Source organism: Aedes aegypti, chromosome 2, assembly GCF_002204515.2.
Source record: "Aedes aegypti strain LVP_AGWG chromosome 2, AaegL5.0 Primary Assembly, whole genome shotgun sequence".
Classification (NCBI taxonomy): Eukaryota; Metazoa; Arthropoda; class Insecta; order Diptera; family Culicidae; genus Aedes; species Aedes aegypti.
This window is the reverse complement of record NC_035108.1, coordinates 179,265,259-179,289,951: the sequence shown is the minus strand read 5'-3', so window position 1 is coordinate 179,289,951 and position 24,693 is coordinate 179,265,259. Positions and strand designations below refer to the sequence as shown.

Sequence of the window (24,693 nt, the reverse complement as noted above, 5' to 3'; positions counted from 1 at the left end):
ATAATAATAATCGGGAGCCTTCCCTAGCCCAGTGGTTAGAGTCCGCGGCTACAAAGCAAAGCCATGCTGAAGGTGTCTGTGTTCGATTTCCGGTCAGTCCAGGATCTTTTCTTAATGGATATTTCCTCGACTTCCCTGGGCATAAAGTATCATCGTACCTGCCACACGTTATACGAATGCGAAAATGGCAACTTTGGCAAAAGAAAGCTCTCAGTTAATAGCTGTGGAAGTGCTCATAAGAACACTAAGCTGAGAAGCAGGCTCTGTCCTAGTGAGGACGTTAATGCCAAGAAGAAGAAGAAGATTATTTTAACAAATTTCAAATACATCACAGCACGCGTGAATAGTTAGCGCACCGTTATAAAACCGCAAATTGAATATTTTGTCCAATTACATTTGAACACCTTAAACACCTTTATTATGAAAATTCAAATTAATTTTGATAATTATTCATCACTGCATATTAATGTGTTGAAGTTTAACCCGGCCTGAGTGAAAGCAAAAACTGCAAATGATTTTTTGTCAGTAGACTAGCACACATTTCTAGTTTCTAGAAGGGGACAGAGGAACGCGGAAATATTCTTGTGGCCGGAGTTCTTCCGATGGATCACTGGGTCAGGTCGGATAAGAAGGATAATATGCGTTTGTGCCCCTGAAAGTAGGCAAACTTCAAGTCACAGATAATTTCCGGAATCGGCTATAATGTGGCCACTACATGACGGAACTTTAAGAAAATTGTATCAAGGTAAACCTTTTGAGAAACGATTGGATTGGATTACTATGAGTTTTGCATCTGATTAATCCTACAAATGACCATTTTTGGATCCCGGGACGCCTCAAACTTATGATAAAGTGGCCAATTTGTATCTGAACAACTGTGCCAAGCTTATGAGAACGCATTTTAGTGCACAATTATGTTTGATTTCTACTTTTCGACAGTTGAAACGGTTTAGTATCCAACAAATCTACAGTCGGTTCTTCCGGGCATTACGTCCGAATGGCCACATCCGGTATATTTTAAATGGTGCCAAATTCTTCATTTATAATGTTGAATATCAGATCTTAATGATTTATGCAAATAAAAATGATTGTTGCAAATAAATAGAGGTAACTTGGCATGTCCCAAAAAAAAGCCCTTTTTTACCCGAGTTGACCCACAAGATAACAAAAGTTATAAGGGAAAGACTACACAAAATGTATAACACGTTACAAGACAATCAAAACGCTACTAACATCTTTATAACAATACCATACATTGAAGGTTTAGGAGAAAAACTGTCTAGATATTTACGACAACATGACTTTAAAATAGCTTATAGACCAGTTGACAAAATTAAAGATAGACTATTCACAAAAACAAAAGACAAAATAACCAAAAATAGAAACATAAACCTAGTTTACGAAATACCACGTGGTGCATGTGAGAAATCTTACATTGGCGAAACGAGTCAGTTATTATATAAGCGTTTAAGCCAGCATAAGTACAATGTAAAAACAAGAAATATTTCCGGCACTGGTCTGACACAACACGCTGTTGAAGAAGGACATGTTTTCGATTTTGACAAGACAAAAATTCTTGACAGAGTTACGAACAGTTACACTAGACTAATAACAGAGACTTTTTACATAAAGATAAGGGGCGATGAAAATGTTGTCAACATACAAAGAGATTCCGGAAATTTAAAAACAGCGTACAACTCTATTATCAATAAACTTAAATCCACCCCTAGCACCTAACGAAAATATGTATGTATGTAAAAGATATGTTTGTATGTCATGTATGTAGGGACTGTAATTAGTGTAAAAGTAATAGCCGTCGAATGTAAGCAAACGGCTGGAAGATTGTGAGTTTTTATTTTTGATGTGTTTTATGTGTTTTTTTAAATTAAAATATATTTTAGAGTCCGCAGAAGATGGTCGAAAGCCAGTAAATCGACCGAAACGTCCGGACAGTCTGGCAAATAAAATTTGTGTTTATTTCTCACCGAAAACCAATCGATGAACCAATGGAGAATCAAGTTCGCGGCGATTGAACCATAGAAACCATTAAAGTAATTTCTGGTTAACTTCTCAAAACTAACTATACAAAATGTAGGAACTCCTTAGGAAGTTCGTTTGATTTTTTTGTCGTAAGGTCACGAAAAAATGGAAGAAAAAACTGTTCTAGAGCCTCAAACATAAAAACTGATTTTCTTGTTTTTTCTTCTTGGCTCCTGCATGGAAATAATCATAAAAATTTTGATCTTTGTGACGAGCTTTTAACCCACACACCAAAATACGCTGCTCTATATCTCGCTAATTCCTCCATGATCCTTGCAATTTCGAGCAAGGTAGGATTGACTGTATATTCAAAGCATGGGAATAATCGCGCCACGTTTTTCATCCTGCACAGCGTTCAGTTATGATGCAGCATACATCATATATGAATAAACGTTCATTGGGTTCTGAAACATGACCGGTGGTTTACATAACCACCAACTAAATAGACGCGGCCCAGCTTATACCTCCAATGCCTTTTTTTTTCTAGATTGAAAATTGCTTGTCTCGTCAGTCTGTTCGTAGAAAAGGCAAAAAAGTGATATCTCAGTGGTGTGGTCGTAGGCATGGTCACCGAAGAAAATTGTTTTGCTCTAATCTGTAAGTAAATCAAAGTCATTCAGTAATTCAAATGTCGGCCACAACTAAAATGCAGACCAAATTTGCGGACTACTTAACTGTGAATGCGTAGAAAAAAAACTGTTTGCCAAAAGTATGATGCTTTCGGTAATGTGATATGAGATAACATGGATATCAGAGCTTCATATACTAGCGAAAGTTGTCCATCGGTGACTGGAGCGAACTGTCTGCTATTTTACGAGAGATTGGAGCAAAATGAGAGGGACAGAGAGCTTGCTCGCGAAACCTGTATTGCATTTTGGATATCGCGTGATTCGTGTGTACATAGGTCGTAGTCACGGTAAAAAGAAGCAAGGTATTATACTCCGAAAAATGACATTTGGCAGTGACGTCATTCCTATCGCAAACTCGAACGAGTGCAAAAGAAAGCAAGGCCTGCTCTCCTTTACTATCCTCAAGGCCTCATGCTTGACGATAGGAATGACGACACATGTTTTGATGGAAAATCATTGTTTACATGTGGGAATAGCCTACCTTGTTGTGTCTACCGTGGGTCGTAGTGTTAGTGATCGTAGGGTGGTTCATTAAAACACTCGAAGACATAGATTTTAAAAATTCACAGAAGATTTTTCGATTGGTCCGTTTGAGTGTCATATTGACTGATGCTCTTCTTCTTGTTGGCATTACATCTCCGATTATACAAAGCATGCTTCGTGACTAAGTGTTGAAGCAGCATTTCCACAGTTATTAACTGAGAGCTTTCTTTGTTCAAGCTGCCATATTTGCAATCGTATATCATGTGACAAGCACAGGCTTGGGAACTATGATCACAATTTGCCACAGTTCATCGATTCTGCCAGTCAGCCAAAACACAAAGCAGCAGCAGCATCAATACCATCAGGTGCTACGCTGCCAACGGTTCACACACTGCCTGACTGTTTTTGTCTCTCCTCTATGATCGTTTTCGGGCAGCCATCTCGAGGTGAATGATTGAAAAAAATGTTATATAATTCAATCGCTAATATTTCGCTTGTGTTTCAACTAATTGAAATCTATTAGCGCTAACAGCAAGAGCACAATCATTCCGTTGCGATACATATAAACAAGTTCAATTTCATGCTGCCTTTATCGAGCAAAAATACAAAACCCCGAAAACCGGAAAAATCGTGTCACCACTGTGCTCGAGTGATTTTGCATTCGGGTTTAAAAAAAAACGTAGCGAAGTAAAAGATTACAGTTTTGAAGAGCCGTGACAATTTTTTTGTTTTGAACGGTCATGGTTTGCTTTGGATTTTGATGGTCGTGTAGAAAAATGTGAATGTCGTGGTGGTAAATGTTTGCTACTGTACATTTCCCATCCCTGGACAAGCACGATCAAAGGACAGATGTTGTTACAGTTACAATTTATTGCTCTATGTCAGTGATGCAACCAAGACAAATGGACGCATTAATGTCACACTACAATAGTAAATCTATCGAATTACAAAGTCATTCGAAAATAAAGTTAGACTGCTATAGGCCTGAGTGAAAACAAAAATACTAAAACCCTCACCAGTGCGTATCGTACCTTCGTGCTGTGCGTACAGGATTTTTTTTACATGTGAGCATACAGTGCACCCCCGCTCATTTGAACGGTACTTCATGCAAACCATCGGCGTTCATTTTTAATTTGAACTTCTAGTCACCCTATGAACAACAGAAAATCGTTCTACTGGTTACCTTTTTGGCTGTTTTGTTTTGATTCTGCGTTTCGTTTCACAGCGTTCCATTTCACTTTACTCCATTCCAGGAGCTAAATGACGTTTGAACCATTTTTAATCTGAACGATGTGCAAATTAGCGGGGTACAGATTAAAAAGTGTTCAGATTAAAAGTGGTCAAACCAACGGGGGTACCCGGTATACTGTTCGGAAAATTTGCTCAATTTTGTTATTCCTTTACGTATTAATCAACGTCGCCTTGCTGGTAGGTTTTCATTGAATAACTTTTTTCACAAGTGTCGGATTGTTTCGTGGTCCTCGGCATTATTCTTCATCGTAGGAATACCTATCGAAGCCTGTATTCAAAATTTTTATAGAGGTCAATGGGTGAGCTCTGGCGATTTTTCTTTGCAAAAGTAAGTTTTCCCATATTAAATCCTATACAAACTTTGAACGGCTAGCGCGTAAATATAGTTTCACCGATCGAGCTGAAATTTTGCACAGTTGTTATGGGACCTAAAAGTGGACTGGAGCGAGAATCTAAATTTTGTCCCACACTACTGGTGGTGACTCTAAATCACATTACATACATACAGCACCAAAAAACCGCAATTTACTTAATTAATGGTACCTGAATCTATTGCCGTTTTCAAAAATATCATAGCACGTTCAGTTTGTGAGATACTGGCTGTTGGAAATTTCAACAAAATCACATCTAAAATTAAAGCTTAAGTCCTATTTTGCATGCTTAGTGGATTAGATCACTAAAAAAATAATGAATCATGCCTTAAATTTTATGTAAACATAAAAAACAGTGTTTTATACACCTTTGACGACCTTTGTAGTTAAAAATTATTTATGACGCGCTGGAACATTTCTGAGAACGGCATCAGATTTAGCTACCCCAAATCTACTAGAGACACATAATTTGATTCGTAAGACACGCAAAAATGTCATTGTTATTACGCTGTGTTATGGGAGATGGTGGTATTGTTGCTAAGCTTAAAAATCACAAATTTTTGTATACAATCTGGAAATGCTGATTTGTCTTCGATCAAACTTCCGAATCGCAAAGAAAGGAGACTGTCGCGTTTTGCCGGACACTCTTAAAGATCGCGAACTTCTTCTCAAACATCTTGAAGAGAAGAAGCATATTTTTTTTACATATGACGACAGAACTGAACGTTCGCTCAAATTTGTCTTGAAAGATTTCTCAAGTGACTATAAGTTAGTCCAAGTAATCTTTATGAAAAAGAGAACCCAATCTGGCATTATTCGGAAAGGTCTTTCTAATATTTAGTGCATTCGGAAACTTTATAAGAAAACGGAAATCATGCGGATTTAGTGTATTAATCTAAGAATTGTTGGAAGTCTGACAAAAATCCGAAGATTCCATAATACAGTGCTGTTCTGAATAATAGCAGCGCATGTCAATTTTCATACAAAATGCTCAACTTTGACATGCTGTAGTTTTGTTCCCTTTCAAGCAATCGAGCTGAAATTTTCTCCACAGAACTACAAATATGATCAATTTTGTAACTACAAAATTTCAGTTTTTTCTGAATCCCTGCCGAAAAGTGAGACACTAGGTGAAATTTTTCGAAAAAATAGCAGTTTTTCATTTCAAAATTTTTCTTCTACAAATATTTTAAACATTTTCCCTGGCCACGATCACAGGGTTTGACGGTGCCAAAGTAGAAGGTGCACCATAATAATATCCGTCTGTGAAACATATCACCTTCCCAATACTTTGGCACACCTCTAACGGTTCATGATTTATCATGAAACGGCTGCATTCAGGCGGAGGATCTGTTAATATGTTTCGGCATATTATCAGGTCCTCTTCGAACGGAGGGACCGCCAGGGCTCATTAGTTACTTATAAACCAGTGCGGGTTGTTGATGGTTCAGTTCGTTTACCACGAGCTGTAGCATCCTTTGTACTAATCAGTAATGGTTGTTAAGTTTCGAAGCTAACGTGTGATCAATCGTTTTATAATGCAATATAATAATGGAAGTTTGGTGGAGCTGCGCGTAACACTTGTTATTAAATTTAGTGATTGTGTTGGTGCTAATGGTGTGTTCATAATAAAATCTATGGTGATGAAAATTTGAAAATGAAATTGGAAATGATTCTGATAGTTTTGTTAGAAATATAATAATGATGATGTATAATGATGTGAACTCTACTAATTTAATAAAGTCCATAATACATTTTGTAACCATTTCTCTGAATATAAACATTATTGCCTAGTTCTTCAAACATGCATGATAAAAGTGTTAATAATGACAGCGAGTGCAGAAAAATGGATCGAAGTGATTTTGTTTTACTGTAACTTTGTTAATAGTGCTAAATTGTAGTTTGAATAGTAATGACTCTACAGCAACAAAAATAATTAAATATTTAAATTGAATATCTTTTAATTACTTAGTAATGCTAACAGATAGTAAATGATAATAACAATGAATTTATATAAAAATGGTGTGATGTGAAAAGTGATATAGGTAATGGAAAGTATATCTGAAGTGTATTACGAAAGTTGATGAGTGATAATCGGTGAAATACGTGATAGTGTCGAAAATAAAAGTGACGATAGTGAGTGATGAAATGAAATGGGGAATGAGGACCTTTTAATAAAACTATTTCGTTCTTCACTTTAACCACTCTAGTAGCATTTCAGGCCTTATCATAGTTTGATAGTAGTCTAAAGTACTAGACTGCAAAACTACGGTAAGGGCTGATTGCTGCTAGGGTACACAGTGACCATTTGAGCAACATTGCTTAGGAACGTCTGTGTGATGAACGCAATAGAGGCTTATAAAAGCAAATGCTGGGAAGGAGCTTAGGGCAGATTAAGAGTGCCAGTACTACCCCTATCGCTACCAAAAAAAAAAAAAATATTTTAAACATTTTCGGTTTAGGTGTAGGTTTGATAAGCAGGAGGAGATTGTTCCAATGGTAAGTGAGATACAATTTAAAACTATAATGTCAAGCCGAAATTCAAAATTTTAAAACTGCTATTTTTTTTAACAATTTCACCTAGTATCTCACTTTCCGGCAGGGGCTTAGAAATTTTGTGTTTACAAAGTTGGGCATATTTGTAGTTCTGTGGAGAAAATTTCAACTCGATTGCTTGAAAGGGAACAAAACTACAGCATGTCAAAGTTGAGCATTTTGTATGAAAATCGACATGCGCTGCTATTATTCAGAACAGCACTGTATGTTCAGCATCTTCATCAACATTTCCTTAATGGCCCATTTGCTCCTAAGTTTGATATTTTGAAACTAATGGACACTAGAAATTTCAAATTTCATGTATCGCAGGACGCACATTAAATAGAAAGGGTGTTTTCTGTACACTTGGTCATTAGTGATAAACAAGAAAACATAAGTAAGCATAACATATTTTAAACTCAAATATCCCACAATTTAGCCCGATTGGTGGTTTCGGAAAAATATTCGTTAGTGCAAGAGATATGAACTGCATGTTTAATTAGTTTGATGCTATGCAACTAGAATTCGCTAAAAGGCATTAAATATTCCACATTTATAATCTTTTTCAGATATCTAAGGTGTAGCCATACGATTCTTTTGCGTTTACTACGAATTGTATCAACAGAGGGCGCTAGTGAGCATTGCATATTTTAATTCCACATATTACCTATTGTAGACCTGAAGAAGACTTGTGTTTTTGGCTAAGTTGAAAATAAGGTTTACCCATTTTTGTTCAGTCCAGATATACACCCATATTTCTGTTTCCGTTATGATTCGATCGAAAGCTAGATTCGCCGTAAAAAGAATGAGGGTGATAATCACAACTTTCTTTATACTAACTGTACAACGTCGGAGAGATTAACGATTTTTTTGCCGGAAATACCTACAGTTCAAATTATTAACTTTTTGATATACAAGATTTTGAAATATTCAAGCTCACTAGGCACCATTCTCTCTCCCTCTCTCTTTCTGGCGTTACGTCCCCACTGAGACAGAGCCTGCTTCTCAGCTTAGTGTTCTTATGAGCACTTCCACAGTTATTAACTGAGAGCTTACTATGCCAATTACCATTTTTGCATGTGTATATCGTGTGGCAGGTACGAAGATACTCTATGCCCTGGGAAGTTTACCGCTACGGCTATCTGGGCCCCATGCACCATCTAGTGCCCGAATATCGAACTATTCAAATATGTATCACAAAGCCCTTGAAATGCCTTGTAGTGGTAGAAGGTTGAACTTTACGGCTATCCATATAACGAAAGAGCAACTTCAACAGTTGCTGTGCAGTTTTTTAGTGGAGGGTCCTAAAAAATATAAGAATTATCGAATATATTTTAAAAAATTCAACACTAAAATCCAAAAACACCGGAGCAGTCAGTTGTATTAACAATTATGTTGTTATAAGTTGTGGCTTTCTAATTTGAAGAGGAATTGATAAAACGCAGTTTACTTGCTTTTTCTGATAAACAAGCTACAGATTTTTTAAGAGAAGATTGTTTCAAAGAAATATGTAATTATGTATGCATATCGATATCTACTTATTAAAAAACTGTTTGATGCAAAATTGGATGTTTTGAAAAATCTTTTATTTGGATCAGCATTTAGCCGAATCATAAGACCTCTAGATAGCATTTAATTTCCGGAGAAGCAATTCAATGATTACAAATAAAAATCCTAGGAAAGATTACATTGCGGAACACGTTTTTCTCTGAAGCACCAAAATACCGCTATGAATCTATTGTCGTTTTCAAAAATATCATAGCACGTCTAGTTTGTGAGATAATGGCTGTTGGAAATTTTAACCAAATCACATCTAAAATTAAAGTTTAAGTCCTATTTTGCATGCTTAGTGAATTAGATGACTAAAAAAATTATTGAATCATGCCTTAAATTTTATTTAAACATCAATAAACCAATGACGACCTTTGCAGTTAAAAATTATGACGTGCTGAAACATTTCTGAGAACGGCATCAGATTAGCTATCCCAAGTCTACTAGAGACACATAATTTGATTCTTAAGACACGCCAAAAAGGTTTTTTTTTTGTTACGCTGTGCTATGGCAGATGGTGGTGCCGTTGCTCAGCTTAAAAATCACAAATTTTTGTGTACAATCTGCAATGCTGATTTGCCTTCGACAAACTGCTAATTATAGTTGCAATGCTTCTTACTGTGACTTGCGCTAAAAGATTCTGTTCGTTGACAAACTTGAAAACGAATGTAAGGAACAAAAAAGACGAAGAATGGTTGAACGCTATGATGCTAATGTATGTGCGTGCATCCAAATGTAGCTTAGATAGACTTCCGAAGTTTTGCGGTCCGTGAGCTGATTTTGAATACTAATGTAATGTGATCCACAAGCTGTTCAAATGAAACAAGATTTTTGAATAGTCGTAATAATTTGTTCATTGTATTCTGCTGAAAATTGCATTACAAATGGAAATTTCAGTAAGCGAAGGAGTTTAAAATTTACGTGTAGCCTTTAAATTTGATTCGTTTTGTGATGTACGTTCAGTTTATTCATTGAGGACCTGTTATCGCACCGTTGTTTGCGCAGCACTCATTATTTAAGGTCAACGCATATCGAAATCAGTGCCCATATAGCCGTAGCGGTAAATGCGCAGCTGAGGGTTGTAGGTTCGAATCCAGCCCGTCGAGAATCTTTTCGTAAGAGAAATTCTCTCGACTTCCCTGGGCTCTGGGCATAGAGTGTCTTCGTACCAGTTACACAATATACACATGCAAAAATGGTCAGGCAAAGAAAGCTCTCAGTTAATATCTTACTGTGCTTATAACAGCACTAAGCTGAGAAGCGGGCTTTGTCCCAGTTGGAACCTAACGCCAGAAAGAAGAAGAAGATATGTCGAATTCACAACTTAAATTTTCAAGAACACACATCAGGAGAACAAGACATTAATTTAAGCTGAAAACTTGATCGATTAGTCACTTATTGATCGTTTGCTTGCTGTAAATTTCAAATGATGAATGAATAATTTTATAAGAAACTGTTTTAAGATACCTATACCTAAGCGTCTGACGTTTTCAAATTTCGCAGTTTTTGGACCATTTCCGCAATAACCCTAACCAACCGTCTATTGTTTTACATGTTTTATAGGGGCCAAGAACAACGCGTAGCTATTCAGCAGCACCATGCTGAGGGTCGTGGGTTCGAATCTCTCATGTTGAGGGTTTTTTTTACTAATGATTTAGAGTATCTTTCCGATTACAACACGATATACACAGGCAAAAATGGCAATGAAAGCTCTCATTTCATAACTGTGAAAGTGCACAAAGAACACAAAGCTGAGAAGCAGGTTCAGTCCCAGAAGGGGCGTTAATTGAATAAAATTGATGTATTTTTGTCATCTTACTGGCCAAGACAAAAATTGATGTATTTTCTTATCCACCCTATGTCAAAGCATGGTCTGCCTCCCATGTATGTATGCGTACTTGCAGCACGCTACTCTTTGGAATGCGTTCCGCGGGCAACCGCTCACTCTGTGCTCAGTTACTCTCCAGGTGTCTACCTACCTATCTACCTATAGAAAAGTACAGATTCCCTCTGAATCATCGTCGAACGGTGCACTTCATCTGGTAGCCACCTTTTGATTAGCGAACGTCTGAGTCGGAGAGCTTCTCTTGGACCAAATTCTCCCTCTCGTAAATCTACTCCGGCTGGAACTGAACGCATGTGATATGATCGAAAAGTTTTATAAAACCCTCGCAACACAGCGTGACCGAGCAACAGCAGCAAGCAGTGTTAGCTTAAAATTGTGGCTCGGCCCATTCAACTTCCAGTCAGTTATCGACCGTACAACTGTAAACCTCACCGAGTGTAGGTTCCACACCGTTTTCGACGTCGCAGGAGTGTTGAGGACCTGCATCTAGTAGAAGTAATTGTTCAATCCTTTCTGATTTCATAGTGGTCAAATTTATCTTGGTTTTAATTTTTAATAACTAAAAGTGTGAAGTACTTCCTTATGGCAATGATTCATAACTCTAAGAATTGTGAACAATCCCCGGTCAATTTCCGGCTGCTTCCACAGGGAAAGTGGTATTTGTGCGGATAGATTCTCCCGTTTTATGAGCTTTTGTAGTGTGCTTCAGTGGACAAGGTCAAACATCGTGGTCTAGGAAGCATTTTTGTAAAAGTGAACTCGACGATTACGAAAACTAGTCTAACAACAAGCGAGAAATTTCTCCAATGCCAAACATGAAAAAGTGATCGCGTGTGTGACATAAGTTTTATCCAAGGCTACCTTACGACTGTGATTACGTTTGAAGAAGACTACGAAGAAGAAATCACCACTATTTCTCTCTTTTTTCTCCGACATCGAAAGGCGAAACACTCATCTCCTCGGTGGATGCCTATAAGCCTAAGCTCGGCTGAACGTGAAATCGATTAATAAATTTATGTGCAATCCTTTGGTCGTGGCTTTCGTTCGTCACTGTATTCGTAACACGCATTTAGGTGCGTATCGAAACGGTTTCGAAACTATGCATTAATTTAAAGAAATATAGATTCTTTTTCGGTTATATAAAAATTGTTATACTAAACCGGCATCCCCGGCATTGAAAAAAATCCCTAGAAACGATTCGAGAGAAAAAGAAAGATATAGTATGTGGTTGTAGTGGCACGAAGACAGCTCTATTGTGTATTTATATCAACACGCCAACTGCTGATGCGAGTGCCGAATACAAGTTGGATAATATGTGTAGGCAGCCAGTATAAAACAAAAATTTTGTATTCTCTTTCCAAAGCTCGGGGTTGTGATTGAATCGTTAAGCGTGGCTTAATTACAAAGTGATACAAGAAAATTCCTTCTGCAGAGCTTGGTAACCGCTGTGTTATCAAAATAGAGCATCGATACCAACACAAAAGTTTCCACAACGCATCCCTGAGACTTCAGCAGCAACAGCAGCAGCAGCGAAAATGAATGTCGAGATCACGCCAAACTATTCGTACATCTTCGACTTTGAAAATGAGTTCATTCATCAGGATACACGTGTCTGGATGGTCAAGAACTGGACCTACGTGTTCTACTACTGTGGAATCTACATGGCGGTGATCTTCGGAGGACAGCATTTTATGCAAAATAGGCCAAGGTAAGTGGACGAATAATCATTAGCTGTGTTCAACGAGCTGCTCGCACTTGGTTCCAACCACTTGCGAGTCAGCTTTTGGTGTTCATTGAGCCACTCCAACCTACTTCGAGTCGCTCGGGTTTGTGTTCATTGAGCCGAGTCCAACCAACTCCGAGTCGCTCGAAACAGGTTGGAAGCTAGAGTCCGAGCTAGTTCAACCAGCTCGCAGTAGCTCGTGTTTTTGACGTTTAAAAACGTAAACATTAAGAAAAAAAAGCAAAATTCCAAGCGATACGGATTGTTAAGTGCGCGAATTTTTTTTTCACGTGGAATTCCGGTAAATTAGTAAAAAGAGCAAAAGGAGCGTTCATTGAGAAAGCAGCTTGGAGTTGCTCGAAGTAGCTTTGACAGTTATTTGTTGACAAAAAATACGAGCTAGTACAACCAACCCCGAGCAAGTTCGATCAAAGTCATTGAACACAGCTATTATGTGTTTACCAATCATCGTTGGCACCGATAAGAAATAGGATTATTTTATTCGGATGATGGCACACCTCTGCTGTCATGCTTTAGATTGCTCTCACAATGTCCCCCGTAATGAACGAAGCGTGACCAAAAGCTCTTAAATAGGAACGTGCCATTATTTTCAAATCAAGCTGGGGAAGTTATACCTGCTATCAGCTGCGGATTTCACGGATAAAAACAACCATTTTTGGTCTATCGACGATATAAATGCTCAACCTATTGAATAGATTACCCATATCTTGTCATGTACATACAATTCAAATTGTTATTCGTTTGTTCTGTAGACGCCTCTGACACTTATTCGCTATTATAAGAGACGAATGGACAATCATAAAGATTGATAACAATGTTCTGAATGTGTCTTATAATTTTTGCAAAACCAGGGACATGGTGCACGAGGCTATAATGAATTCCATTTTCCCCAAGAATAAAGTGCCATAAACACATTTTTTTTCTATCCATCCAAGCTTTTCGTACAAATCATATTAAGGGGGCAGGATCCGTCATCGATTTCGGAATTTTCAAAAGCAGTTTTTTCGTTCAAAACTAAGAAAATGTACAGAAAAATGTGTTAACTGTATTCTATTCTCCAACCGAAACACAGTGAACACATTTTCATCGAATAATTTTTAGATTTGAACAGAAAAACTGTATTTCAAGTTTTGATGATGACGATGATTACGATGACGGAGCGTTGAACGTTAAGCAAGCCCAATAAGTTAAAAATGTTTTTTTTTTTTAAATTTTATTAACCTTTGCGTTACAGCCGTACTAACGCTAATCGTTCGATTTTAAGGTGAAGATGGATCGAAGAAAAACTTCAAATTTTCAAGAGCACGGATCTGGAGAACACCCATTTGAGCTGAAAACTCAATCGATTAGTCACCACCAGCTAGTGATCAATCGATTAAGTTTTCAGTCTGAACGGATATTCGGTTCTCCAGATTCGTGCTCTTGAAAATTTGAGGTTTGGCTTCGATTCATCTTCACCTTAAAAAGAATTCATTTTTTACAGCATTCGCTTCTTCAATTCAACTGTTATACAGCAGAAAGCAAATAATCTTGGCTTTTAGCGTAGAAGTTGACTAGTGCAATGTCATAAATATTATTCGGTATCAACATACATTTTCCACATTTCCCTTTTTTTTCCTGAATTGAAATCAAATTGAAAAATTTACAGAATGTTGAAATGCTGTTAAATGAGCGATAAATGGCTGCCTAATGATACATCCGTGGTGAGCATTTCCCTTGATTTTTTCCCATGAAGTTTTTATAGGGGAAGCTGCTCCAATTCGAACCCTATTCTAATTCGAACCATCAAGCATTTTTCAAAACTGGCGCTACTGTAAAGCTAATGTGTACCATTTTTCTAGCCAACGTCTGGCTTGGATCTAACACAATAAAGTTGACGCCTTTGAGTTAATTCGTTTGATTTTTATATTAGTTTGTTGTTTTGAAGTGCTCTAGTGTACTGTTGGTTAGCATTTTTTTCCAAGCTTCTTTAAGTAATGGAATCTCCGAAGGCTTTCATCTGACCATATGGTTTTTATATGTCCATGCACTGTTTGTGCTCAACTAGTTCGAAAAGCACAAATCGTATGTTGGTTTAATACGTACCCCTGGATTTTCAACGAGTCCACAGTCTATTTCATAAGCTCCACCCCGCGAAAGCCTTCTCGACTTGGTAAAAACTCACAAAAATTGTATTGATGTATAGTGCCTTTGTATGTGCTGTCAAAAAAAGTCTTCGAAAAAAAAATATGAAATACGGTAGACCACCAAAACATAAAGGAATCAATAAACCAGCTACTTCAAAAGCATCTCCATCAATACCACAGCCTATTTTGGTTACAGCTTTCCAAAATAGTTTAACAATATGATCAGGCATTGCAGAATTCGAGCTCTCATTTGAGTATGAAGCACGATCGAAGCAAGCAAAGAAAAACATCCCATCTGTGCCGGTCCACGATCTACAATGTATCGCAAGTTGTAACAAGTCTGATAAATGGAAGCAGCGAACGAGAGGCCCGAAGAGAGAGCGATGATAAAATCCATTTTTCTCGTTTGTTTATCGTTGGGGGTAGGTGTTTTTCTTTACTGGCACGATAAACAATCCACGAACTTCCAATAGCAATAGTGTCCCCCAGGTTTGGAGCATGTTTAGAGGGGTTTTATCATGCACTACTATCCCCCCAATCTGATGAAAGTTGTAGCAGTATACGATAAACAGTCTCTCACAATGTGCAGCATATTATGATAGTTACATAGAGCGATACGCGAGAGATTCTCTCAATTTTCACAGGATTCAACTCCTGAATATAATACAAAAAAGCCTTTACGAGTGCTGAGAACAGTACAGTTAACTTTCCTTTACCCGATAAAATGTTTTTTGAACTTGAAAATTTGAAGTTTGACTTCGTTTTATAATCACTTTAATATATCGTACCCAAAATGTGTGTCGATACTTCTGCAACTTGATGTCCCGAAACTCGATGCTGTCTCTTTCTGTTTCCCTTTCATGTTCACCTTTTAAACCAGATATTTTCATACCATGTTTCAATATGCTGAAATTTTACTATATTCTAACCTAAAATGGCTTTTTTCCCTTCAAAATAACAAAAAGCCCCAAAATTAAAAAAAATGTATGTGTTCTTTATCTCGATATCTACGATACACGATGATCAGTTTAAAACAAGTTAAGGAGTGTTAACTGTATTCAATTTTGAACCAGTTTCGGTTTTCACCCATGTTTCTTTTTTAATGAAATTCACATTTTAGTTGAGCTAGTTCTGACTCGAACTAAATTGAAATTTTTACGCATTGAGTTAATTTTTTATGCTTGCGCTTATAAAAGAAGTTCAATGAGCTTTGATACCAAATAAATCGGAGTAATATTTTATAACTACCATAGCAAAAACGATCAAATAGGGTGGTCCGAATTAGAACATGTGGGTGCGAATTGGAACAGGGTCTAGACATGTCCTGGGAGAAGATATCGCAAAACTCACTGAGAGAAGAGTGTGCGCGCTAAATCAGGCTATTTTCATGCCGTTCATCGTGCTGTTGTTAAGTCCGAATCAGACAATATTTTCCTATGTTACTTAAAGTTTACTTTTTTTTGGGTGTATCTACTTTTTCATTCATTTACTCGGACAAAATATTCAATCTCATAATTTTTTTTTTTTCGTTTTTGACATTTTTCGAAAAACTGTGGGTGTTTAAAAAATCTCAAATAGCCAATTTTTGCACAACAGTGGTCTTGCAAAAAATATATAAAACTCCAAGGGAAGCATTGAAAAGCATGACAATCCTCACACAAAGTTTTCACAGGATCCATACAAAAAGCGTTACAATAACAGAGGATTTTGAGCTACATAATGTGTGAATCATCCTCACTTTACTTACGATATTATGCACGATTTGAACGATGCTGAAAGTGTTGCAATAATAATAGAACACAATCAAGTTCCAAGTCGGAAGATCGTAATGAAAAATGATGACTATACGGAAAACTGCAGCCGTTTTGTCTTAATAGCAGACTACTACATCGATTTATGTTCGTCTATGATGATTTGAAATCATTTTGTGCAAGCTTCATGATTAGATACCTCTCTCCAATCACCAGCAGCAGAAAATAGACAACCTACAAAAAAAATAAGACAAATGTTCGTTTTACGAAAGGTTTTCGTTAATAACGGTACGTAGTACTATCGTGCTGAAAATAACAGTAGGGTGTTTCAAATTTAGAATCAAAGTTTTCATAAGTAGATCACTGAATTATACATTAAATGACAATAAATTAGAAAACTTATTGAAGCATTGAGCTACTACATGCATTGAAACCCTTTTCTTAGTTTATGTAACAACTAGTTATTGTCCCAGATCAAAGATATGTCTGAATGTGATGCTAAAGCATCTTAAATCGTTTAGGATCGTTTTCAATATTTACTCAATATATGACATCAGGGTTAAACGATATTTTTCTTTACAAATCTATCCTCCCACGATTCACGGTAGTATTATGCTTAACTAAAAATAACATCCTCTGCTGAACCAAGACGTCGCATAAATTAATCATTCTAACCACAATTAATGCTTTAATGCGCTTTAATAAGAACATGGTCCGCGATACACAGCATTTTTGAGCTGCTTGTAATCTCTGCTACATTCGTCTTGGAAGTAGCACACTGTAAAATTTGTATGTATCGTTGTAGCGAAGAACGTACATTTGCAGTTTAAACTGAAATTCAGCTAACATGTCTCTTTTAATTTCCTACATGTATACTTTTTTTTTATAAGGAAACGTGTTAAATTCACAAATCATGTGGCTAATGTTTTTAACTTGCCAACATTTCATGTGAATTAAGAATATTCGACAATCGATACCGATAAACTACAGATTTAAAGCGTACCATGTGCCGCATTTGTTGCCTTCTCAGCTCAATTCCAGCGCCATTCTCTTAACCTTCCGCGGATGTTAAGAAAAACAACTTAATAAGATACTGGGGTCATTATGACCCAGAAATGTATACCCCTATAAATCAGCGAAATATCAACCGAATAATGAAATTTATGCCGCATTCGAAAGATATACTCCTCAAGATTCTGATCACTACCTGGAATACCGGTTCCGGATCCAGTGGCCACCGGGAATCGGCTACGAAGGGGACCATGTTGGCCACGTGGAATTTCAGTACACTCAGTCCAGAAATCTGCAGTCATCACCAAATTGTATAAGATGCAGGCCATATAGGAATGTACTGTCTTCAGCAAACTTGCTTCGGGGACCAAGAACTTCCACATGGGATACAATTTAGTTCAGAACTTGACCACCGCGTGGCGCTAGCGTCGATATGAACTTCCGGTATGGGCTAATTATGCGATAACTCGAGATTGCGAGCACATAGAAGGATGCTGTCTTCGGCAAAGTTGCTCAGGAGAATATGGACTTCCACATGAGATACAATTTAGTTCAGAACTCGACCACCGCGTGGCGCTAGCGTCGATATGAACTTCCGGTAGGTACTAATTAAGCGATAACTCGAGATTGCGAGCACATAGAAGGATGCTGTTTTCAGCAAACTTGCTCAGGAGGATAAGAACTTCCACATGAAATACAATTTAGTTCAGAACTCGACCGCTGCGTGGCGCTAGCGTCGATATAAACTTCCGGTAGGAGCTAATTATGCGATAACTCGAGATTGCGAGCACATAGAAAGATGCAGTCTTCGGCATAGTTGTTCAGGAGGATAAGGACTTCCACATAAGATACAATTTAGCTTAGAACTCGACCACCGCGTGGCGCTAGCGTCTATATAAACTTCCGGTAGGAGCTAATTATGCGATAACACGAGATTGCGAGCACATAGAAGGATGCTGTCTTCGACAAAGTTGCTCAGGAGGATAAGGACTTCCACATAATATACAATTTAGTTCAGAACTCGACCGCTGCATGGCGCTAGCGTCGATATGAACTTCCGGTAGGGGCTATTTATGCGATAACTCGAGATTGCGAGCACATAGAAGGATGCTTTCTTCGGCAAAGTTGCTCAGAAGGATAAGCACTTCCACATAAGATACAATTTAGTTCAGAACACGACCACCGCGTAGCGCTAGCGTCGATATGAACTTCCAGTAGAGGCTAATTATGCGATAACATGAGATTGCGAGCACATAGAAGGATGCTGTCTTCGGCAAAGTTGCTCAGGAGGATAAGGACTTCCATATGAGATACAATTTAGTTCAGAACTCGACCGCTGCGTGGCGCTAGCGTCGATATGAACTTCCGGTAGGAGCTAATTATGCGATAACTCGAGATTGCGAGCACATAGAAGGATGCAGTCTTCAGCAAAGTTGCTCAGGAGGATAAGCACTTCCACATGAGATACAATTTAGTTCAGAACTCGACCACCGCGTGGCACACAGTTATTGTCCGTGCATCAGAATTATAGTCCCTACTTCTTCAAACTAGAGAATCAAATGAAACAAATTGTTCAATTCGACTCCATTTTTTCTTGTCTCGATCATTATCAGATCATTCTCGGCAACTGGGAAAATCGAGACTTGTCACTTTCAACAAGGTTTAAAATGTAATAAGGACTAATAAGTGTTCCTTTCATTACTCGAACATCCGGTTCTCTTCGTTTGAAGCAGTCAGGACTAGGGTTCACTGGTATATCTTTTCTCCATAACGCACCACGAAAATGTGACGTACCCGCGTTATGGGTCATTTAGAAGGATGCTGTCTTCCACAAAGTTGCTCAGGAGGATAAGGACTTTTACATTGGTTACAATTTAGTTAAGAACTTGACTACCGCGTAGCGCTGGCGTCAGTATGAACTTCCGGTAAGAGCTAGTTATGCGATTACTGGAGATTGTGTGCATATAGAAGGATGCTGTCTTTGGCAAAGTTGCCCAAGAGGATATTTTTTTGTCTCTTATAATGAGATTTTTAACCCATAGCAAGTTTATCTTGAGACCAACGGCTTTGATATCAAAAGTGATCATCAAGGGTATGTGATTTGATCCCAGGTCTTCAGCGTGAGATGTTTGAGAACCAACCACAATATTAGGGTCCGCATCACAAAAGAATAAGGTATTCCACTTGGGCTACAGTTCAGTTTAGAATTCGACCACCCGGTGGATTTGACGTCGATTTGTATTTCCGATAGTGGCTGTTTGGGCACGTCAGGAGTTAATCATCAATGTTAACTTCCTTTTCCCGATCAGCCTAGATAGCCGCGTAGTGTCGGTAGCGGTTGTTTCAACTGGCTAAGAATTAACACTACGGACTGCCTGTTCCGGTGGTAAAAGTCCACCTCACAGGTGACCCCTAATTCATACGGCTTTAAGCTTACCGTGCCAAAGAATGAATGGTTAGGGGGGTCTAAATAAAACCTAGCCGCAAACGGAGCCTGTGGAGTTCCAGGGCGCCCTCTACACTATTATGCCCTTCCTGTGCTACCCGGAGCAATGGTGCAGGTGACCTTGTGTTTCTCCGAGATAATCGGCTGCCCTTCTTCAGTCTCAAGCCTGAGGCTAAATAAGGGTGGGATTATTAAAACATTGTAATTTAGTTTAAATTTTCACCTCTATGGTTTCGCATTATGCGTTTTATGCAGTGTAATCTGTGCTTTTCGCCTTTGGCGACTTTTAAGAGCTACCGATCTGGTTTTTGTTCGCTGCTGATCTTTTTCGTTCTGAGATGGCGAAAAGCTTAATCCTGCCTAGTTTGGGTAGTGGCTACGGCTAGGATAGCTTAGTTAGATCAATCTCCAGCATAAAATGTCAGCAACGATCAATCTTTGTAGACTCATGCAAATGGTACAGCTCAAGTGGCGGTAGTTCAAAAACCTTACTTTTGTGAACTTTTATCTAGGTAACCTAGTGGACCCAGTTTTTGCTACTTTCAGAAACATGAAATGGCATACTCGCGTGCCATGCCTCGTGCATACGTGCTCGTGAATAGCGCTGACGTCGCTACACTCATTTCTGAGTTAACAACCAGAGATGTATGTGCTGTCACAATTGATATTTCTATATGTGACCTCAATAGGAAATACGTCTTTCGTTTTGTGGTGTATTTACCACATGATGAACCATCCCCAATGGATGATTTCAAACGAGTTATCGTTCACTGTCTATGAAAAGGCCTTCTGCTGATTGTGGGCAGTGATGCTGATACTCATCACATCATCTGGAGCAGCTCAGATATCAATTTGAGAAGCTCCAGTCTGATGGAATGCTTAAGTAGTTCTAATCTTGGATTACTTATTGTAGGAAATCGCCTACATCTCTATATGAACATAAGAATGTAAATTCGCAGACTATGCATTTGTTATACTCCACAAACTGTGAATTGGTTGTGACCAAATTCCATGGATTTTCTCCGTCCATTGGAAATCCTAGTGATTTGGATGTTCCCACTTCCGGTGAATTGGGACACAATTGTCCTTGCTTTGAGTGATCTCAAAATTGCTTGTCACTTTGCTTATAGAAAATGTTCCCCACAACTCCCTTCGCGGGACGAGTGGATGTCTGTACATTACTGAGCCACTCCAAAGGTGGCTAAGTATTTAACAAATCTGTCAAAGCAGAATTGCAGTCGCTTGGTTACAACCTTAACTGGCCACTGCTGACTCAACTATCACATGGCAAATATTCAGTGTGTTGATACATTTGTGTGTGATAGTTGTGATTCCGATTATGGAACTTCTTATCACCTGATATGTAACTGTCAAGTTCTCGCGTAATGGCGATTCCAATTACTTGGTAAACACTTATTAGGTGAAACTGATTTCAGTAACCTGAATCTTCAGGACCTTCTGTTATTCTTAACCCGCTGTGGTAATGAGCTATAGGCTCTCTTTACGCTCATGCGTTTTGCAGTGCCCTTTTTAGGGCGCTGTTCGAACCCATTGTGGTATGGAGCTACATGCTCTTAATTCGCTTATGCGATTTTCCCTCTTCAAGGGACCCCACTCCTATTTCCTCCCATCTTCCCCTTCCCTTTCCTCTCCCATCGGGTAGATGATGAAATAGGCTCAAACATGGCGATGGCACAAATCTCCCAAATGGCGGGGAACGTGCCTCTGGAGCCGGCCTTCTGATACCTGATACCTGATGTGATTTGATCCCAGGTCTTCAGCGTGAGATGTTTGAGAACCAACCACAATATTAGGGTCCGCATCACAAAAGAATAAGGTATTCCACTTGGGCTACAGTTCAGTTTAGAATTCGACCACCCGGTGGATTTGACGTCGATTTGTATTTCCGATAGAGGTTAATTATTAGAGGGCGGTTTCACATTTTTTGAGCCCAAACACGACCCGTACCCGACTTACTTAATTTTTTTAAACCCGGACTCGACCCGTACTCAGACCTGATCCGAACCTGAAAAAAAAATCCACTGTTCAAATCCGAATCTGACTCGAAACCTAAACATTTTTTGTAAGAAAAGACCGAGTTTTAAAAATAGATAAATTCATCGTTTCTGATACATAAGGAAGCTTTCCGATTGTTACTCTTATCATAACTCTTACTAAAGTCCACCTTAATCCGCATTTTTACAAGCCCGATTCCGACGTACTCGAAAAAAAAAAAATTCTTGCCTTCAAATCCGACCCAAACCATTCGAGTTTGGGTTTGAAAACCCGAGACCCTACTTATAGAAGGATGCTGTCTGCGGTAAAATTGTTCGAGAGAATAAGGGATTAGTCATGATCATACTTTTATAATTTAACCAGCATTTGGTGCTGGCGTCTATATGTATTTCCAGAAGGAACTCTTTTTTGAAGGTTTTATCTTCGCCAAAGTTGTTCAGTTTTTTTTTTAATTCTGCGTAGTAAATTCCTTGTGACGCTCGTCATTATATTGCTCTTATATGATATGAACTACACGATCCGACATGAAATATATGTTACGATATAAACTACAGTTGACTCTCCATAATATATTCAAGGGACCATCGACTTATAGAATTATCAAATAATAGAATATACCGACACAAAATCGAAGGAACAAATTTCTGTATTTCCAATATTTTTATTATCATTTTTGCAAGAAATCAATATTATTCTGTTGATATTTCTTTACAAACTATTATTTGAAAACATTTTTCGAAGTGCTCGAAAAATCACGTTATTTTTACTGACAATAGTTTTTATCATTTTCATGTCATTACAACTTGTAAGTATTTATTCACCTTCAAACAAAAATTAGATCACGTTTCCCCAAAACATAAAAAAAAATAAAATAGATATTGAGTTATGGAGAGAAATTCACATCTCACGTAACATCAACTTGTGGAGATATCGAGTTACAGAAATATCGACTTATGGAGAGCACAATGTATGGACAGTTGAAGGAACTGGAAAATCCGTCTAGTTATAGAGTATATCGGGTTATAGAATATCGAGTTGTGGAGAGTCGATTGTATATAATATAAAATGAGCTCTATGATATGATATGAACTATATTGTAGTCACTTCTAAAATTCCAACAAGAGTTCAGATACAGATAACGTCATGAAATTGCAAAAAAAAATTACTTCTAGTTTTCTTTAGAAGTTGTTGCAGTATATGTGCACTTTAGTTTTTAATTGGATCCGGAGGAATATTATGACTTTATACCAGTATTTCCTTCTGGATTTCCTCCAAAAAGTTATCTGGATCTCAAGTCGTAGTTCACATCGGAGGTATTCAAAGGATAAAGTCCAGTAACCTTAAATGATTTGTATGATGGATTCAACAGTTATTTACCGAGAGCTTATCCGATGGAATACAAACCCATGCCCTTCTGTCCTCAAAATATCTCCAGAGACTCCCTCAGATATTTCTCCAGGAAATTCTTCGAAGATTCCTCCAAGTATTTTACCAGAAAATAATCCAAGCTATTCTTTACCTTAAGCTCCACAATGATTTCCTCTGGGGTTCCCTAGGACTTTTGCCAGAGATTCTTTCAGGAAGAACTTTTGTTCGCCATGCATGGAATATCTTCCTCCAGGGAGTTGACATGGAATTTTTAAAGGATTCCTACAAGAAAAAATATGTATAAGGATTTCTTTAGAGATTCTGCAAAGGTTTCCAGCAAAGGTTTTTTATTTATTAGATTTTGCAAAGGTTTTTTATTGGGATTCCTAAAGGAATTTTTCCAAGGATTCCTCCAGGATTCGTTTCAGGAATACTTTGAAATTTCTCCAGAATTTTTTTAAGTTATTTCTTCTGGTATTCCTCTATAAAATTTTCCACAGACTTTTGCAAGGATTCCTCCAGGAAAGTGTCTACAAGGATTCTTGCACAGATATCTTCAAGGCATTCTCCAGGAATTCCTCTTGGAGTAACACTTAAAACAATTTCTTCAAAGATTACTAAAGATGTTTCTCTAGTGATATCTTCAGAATTTCTTCCGAGGATTCCTCCACCGATACATACAAAGATATCCCCAAGCAGTTCTCTCGAGATTCGTTCAGAAATTATTCCGGGATTCCTCCAGGGATGATTCTTCGAGAAAATTCTACAAGGATTCCACAAGGAATTTCTGCAGGTGTTCTAAAACTCACGAAGTCCTCAAGGAAATTCCATGAAACGCCTCAAGAATTTCTCAAGATAATCTTCCAGGGATTCCCCAAGAATTTCTCCAGGGATTCGTACTGGGTCTCCAATAATACTCCATGGATTCCCCCAAGAGTTCTTCTTAAAATTTCTCTAGAGATTCTCCCATTAATTCCTGTTAGAACATTATCAGAACTTATGCTAAAATTTCTCCATGGTTTTCATTAAAAAAAATCTCTACATATCCTCTTATAAAATCTCCATAATTTTTTTTTTGAAAATCTATTCATAGATTTCTTTAGATTTTTCTCCTTAGATTTTTCGAGAATTTTTCCATTTAAATATTCCTATAAGGATTCTTCCAGGGATTTATCCAACAAAAATCTACAAAGGTTTCTCCAGCAAAAAATCTACAGGGGTTTTTCCTGGGATTTCTCTAGCGATTCCACCAGCAAAATTTCTACATCGATTCTTCCTGGGATACCTCGAAGGATTCATCAGTGATTCCTCCAAAGATGTCTCCAAGAGTCCTTCATGAATGCCTACACTGCCCATAACTGCTTAACAGCCACATTCGACATTTTTGACAAATTGGAGTTAATACCATGGAGAGTCATCAAATGATAAATACTTTCGATCAACTTACTGAAATCTGTGGGATTGTTCTAGAAAATTCGAAAAAAATACCAAGTTGTTTTATCACATTGGTAATTATAACCGCATA

The 24,693-nt window shown here is 37.9% G+C and overlaps 1 protein-coding gene across 11 annotated transcripts in view; it reads left to right on the top strand.

Moving 5' to 3' along the window:
- Window positions 1-24,693, top strand: part of LOC5577268 (elongation of very long chain fatty acids protein 6) — a 138,184-nt gene that overhangs the window by 20,903 nt on the left and 92,588 nt on the right. For 4 of the 11 annotated variants that reach the window (XM_021843286.1, XM_021843290.1, XM_021843287.1 and 1 more), the window contains exon 2: window positions 12,070-12,414. In XM_021843286.1, the coding sequence (XP_021698978.1) occupies window positions 12,242-12,414 (173 nt within the window). In that variant the 5' untranslated portion in view covers window positions 12,070-12,241. The other 7 variants (XR_002500194.1, XM_021843285.1, XM_021843293.1 and 4 more) reach the window with 6 other exon arrangements.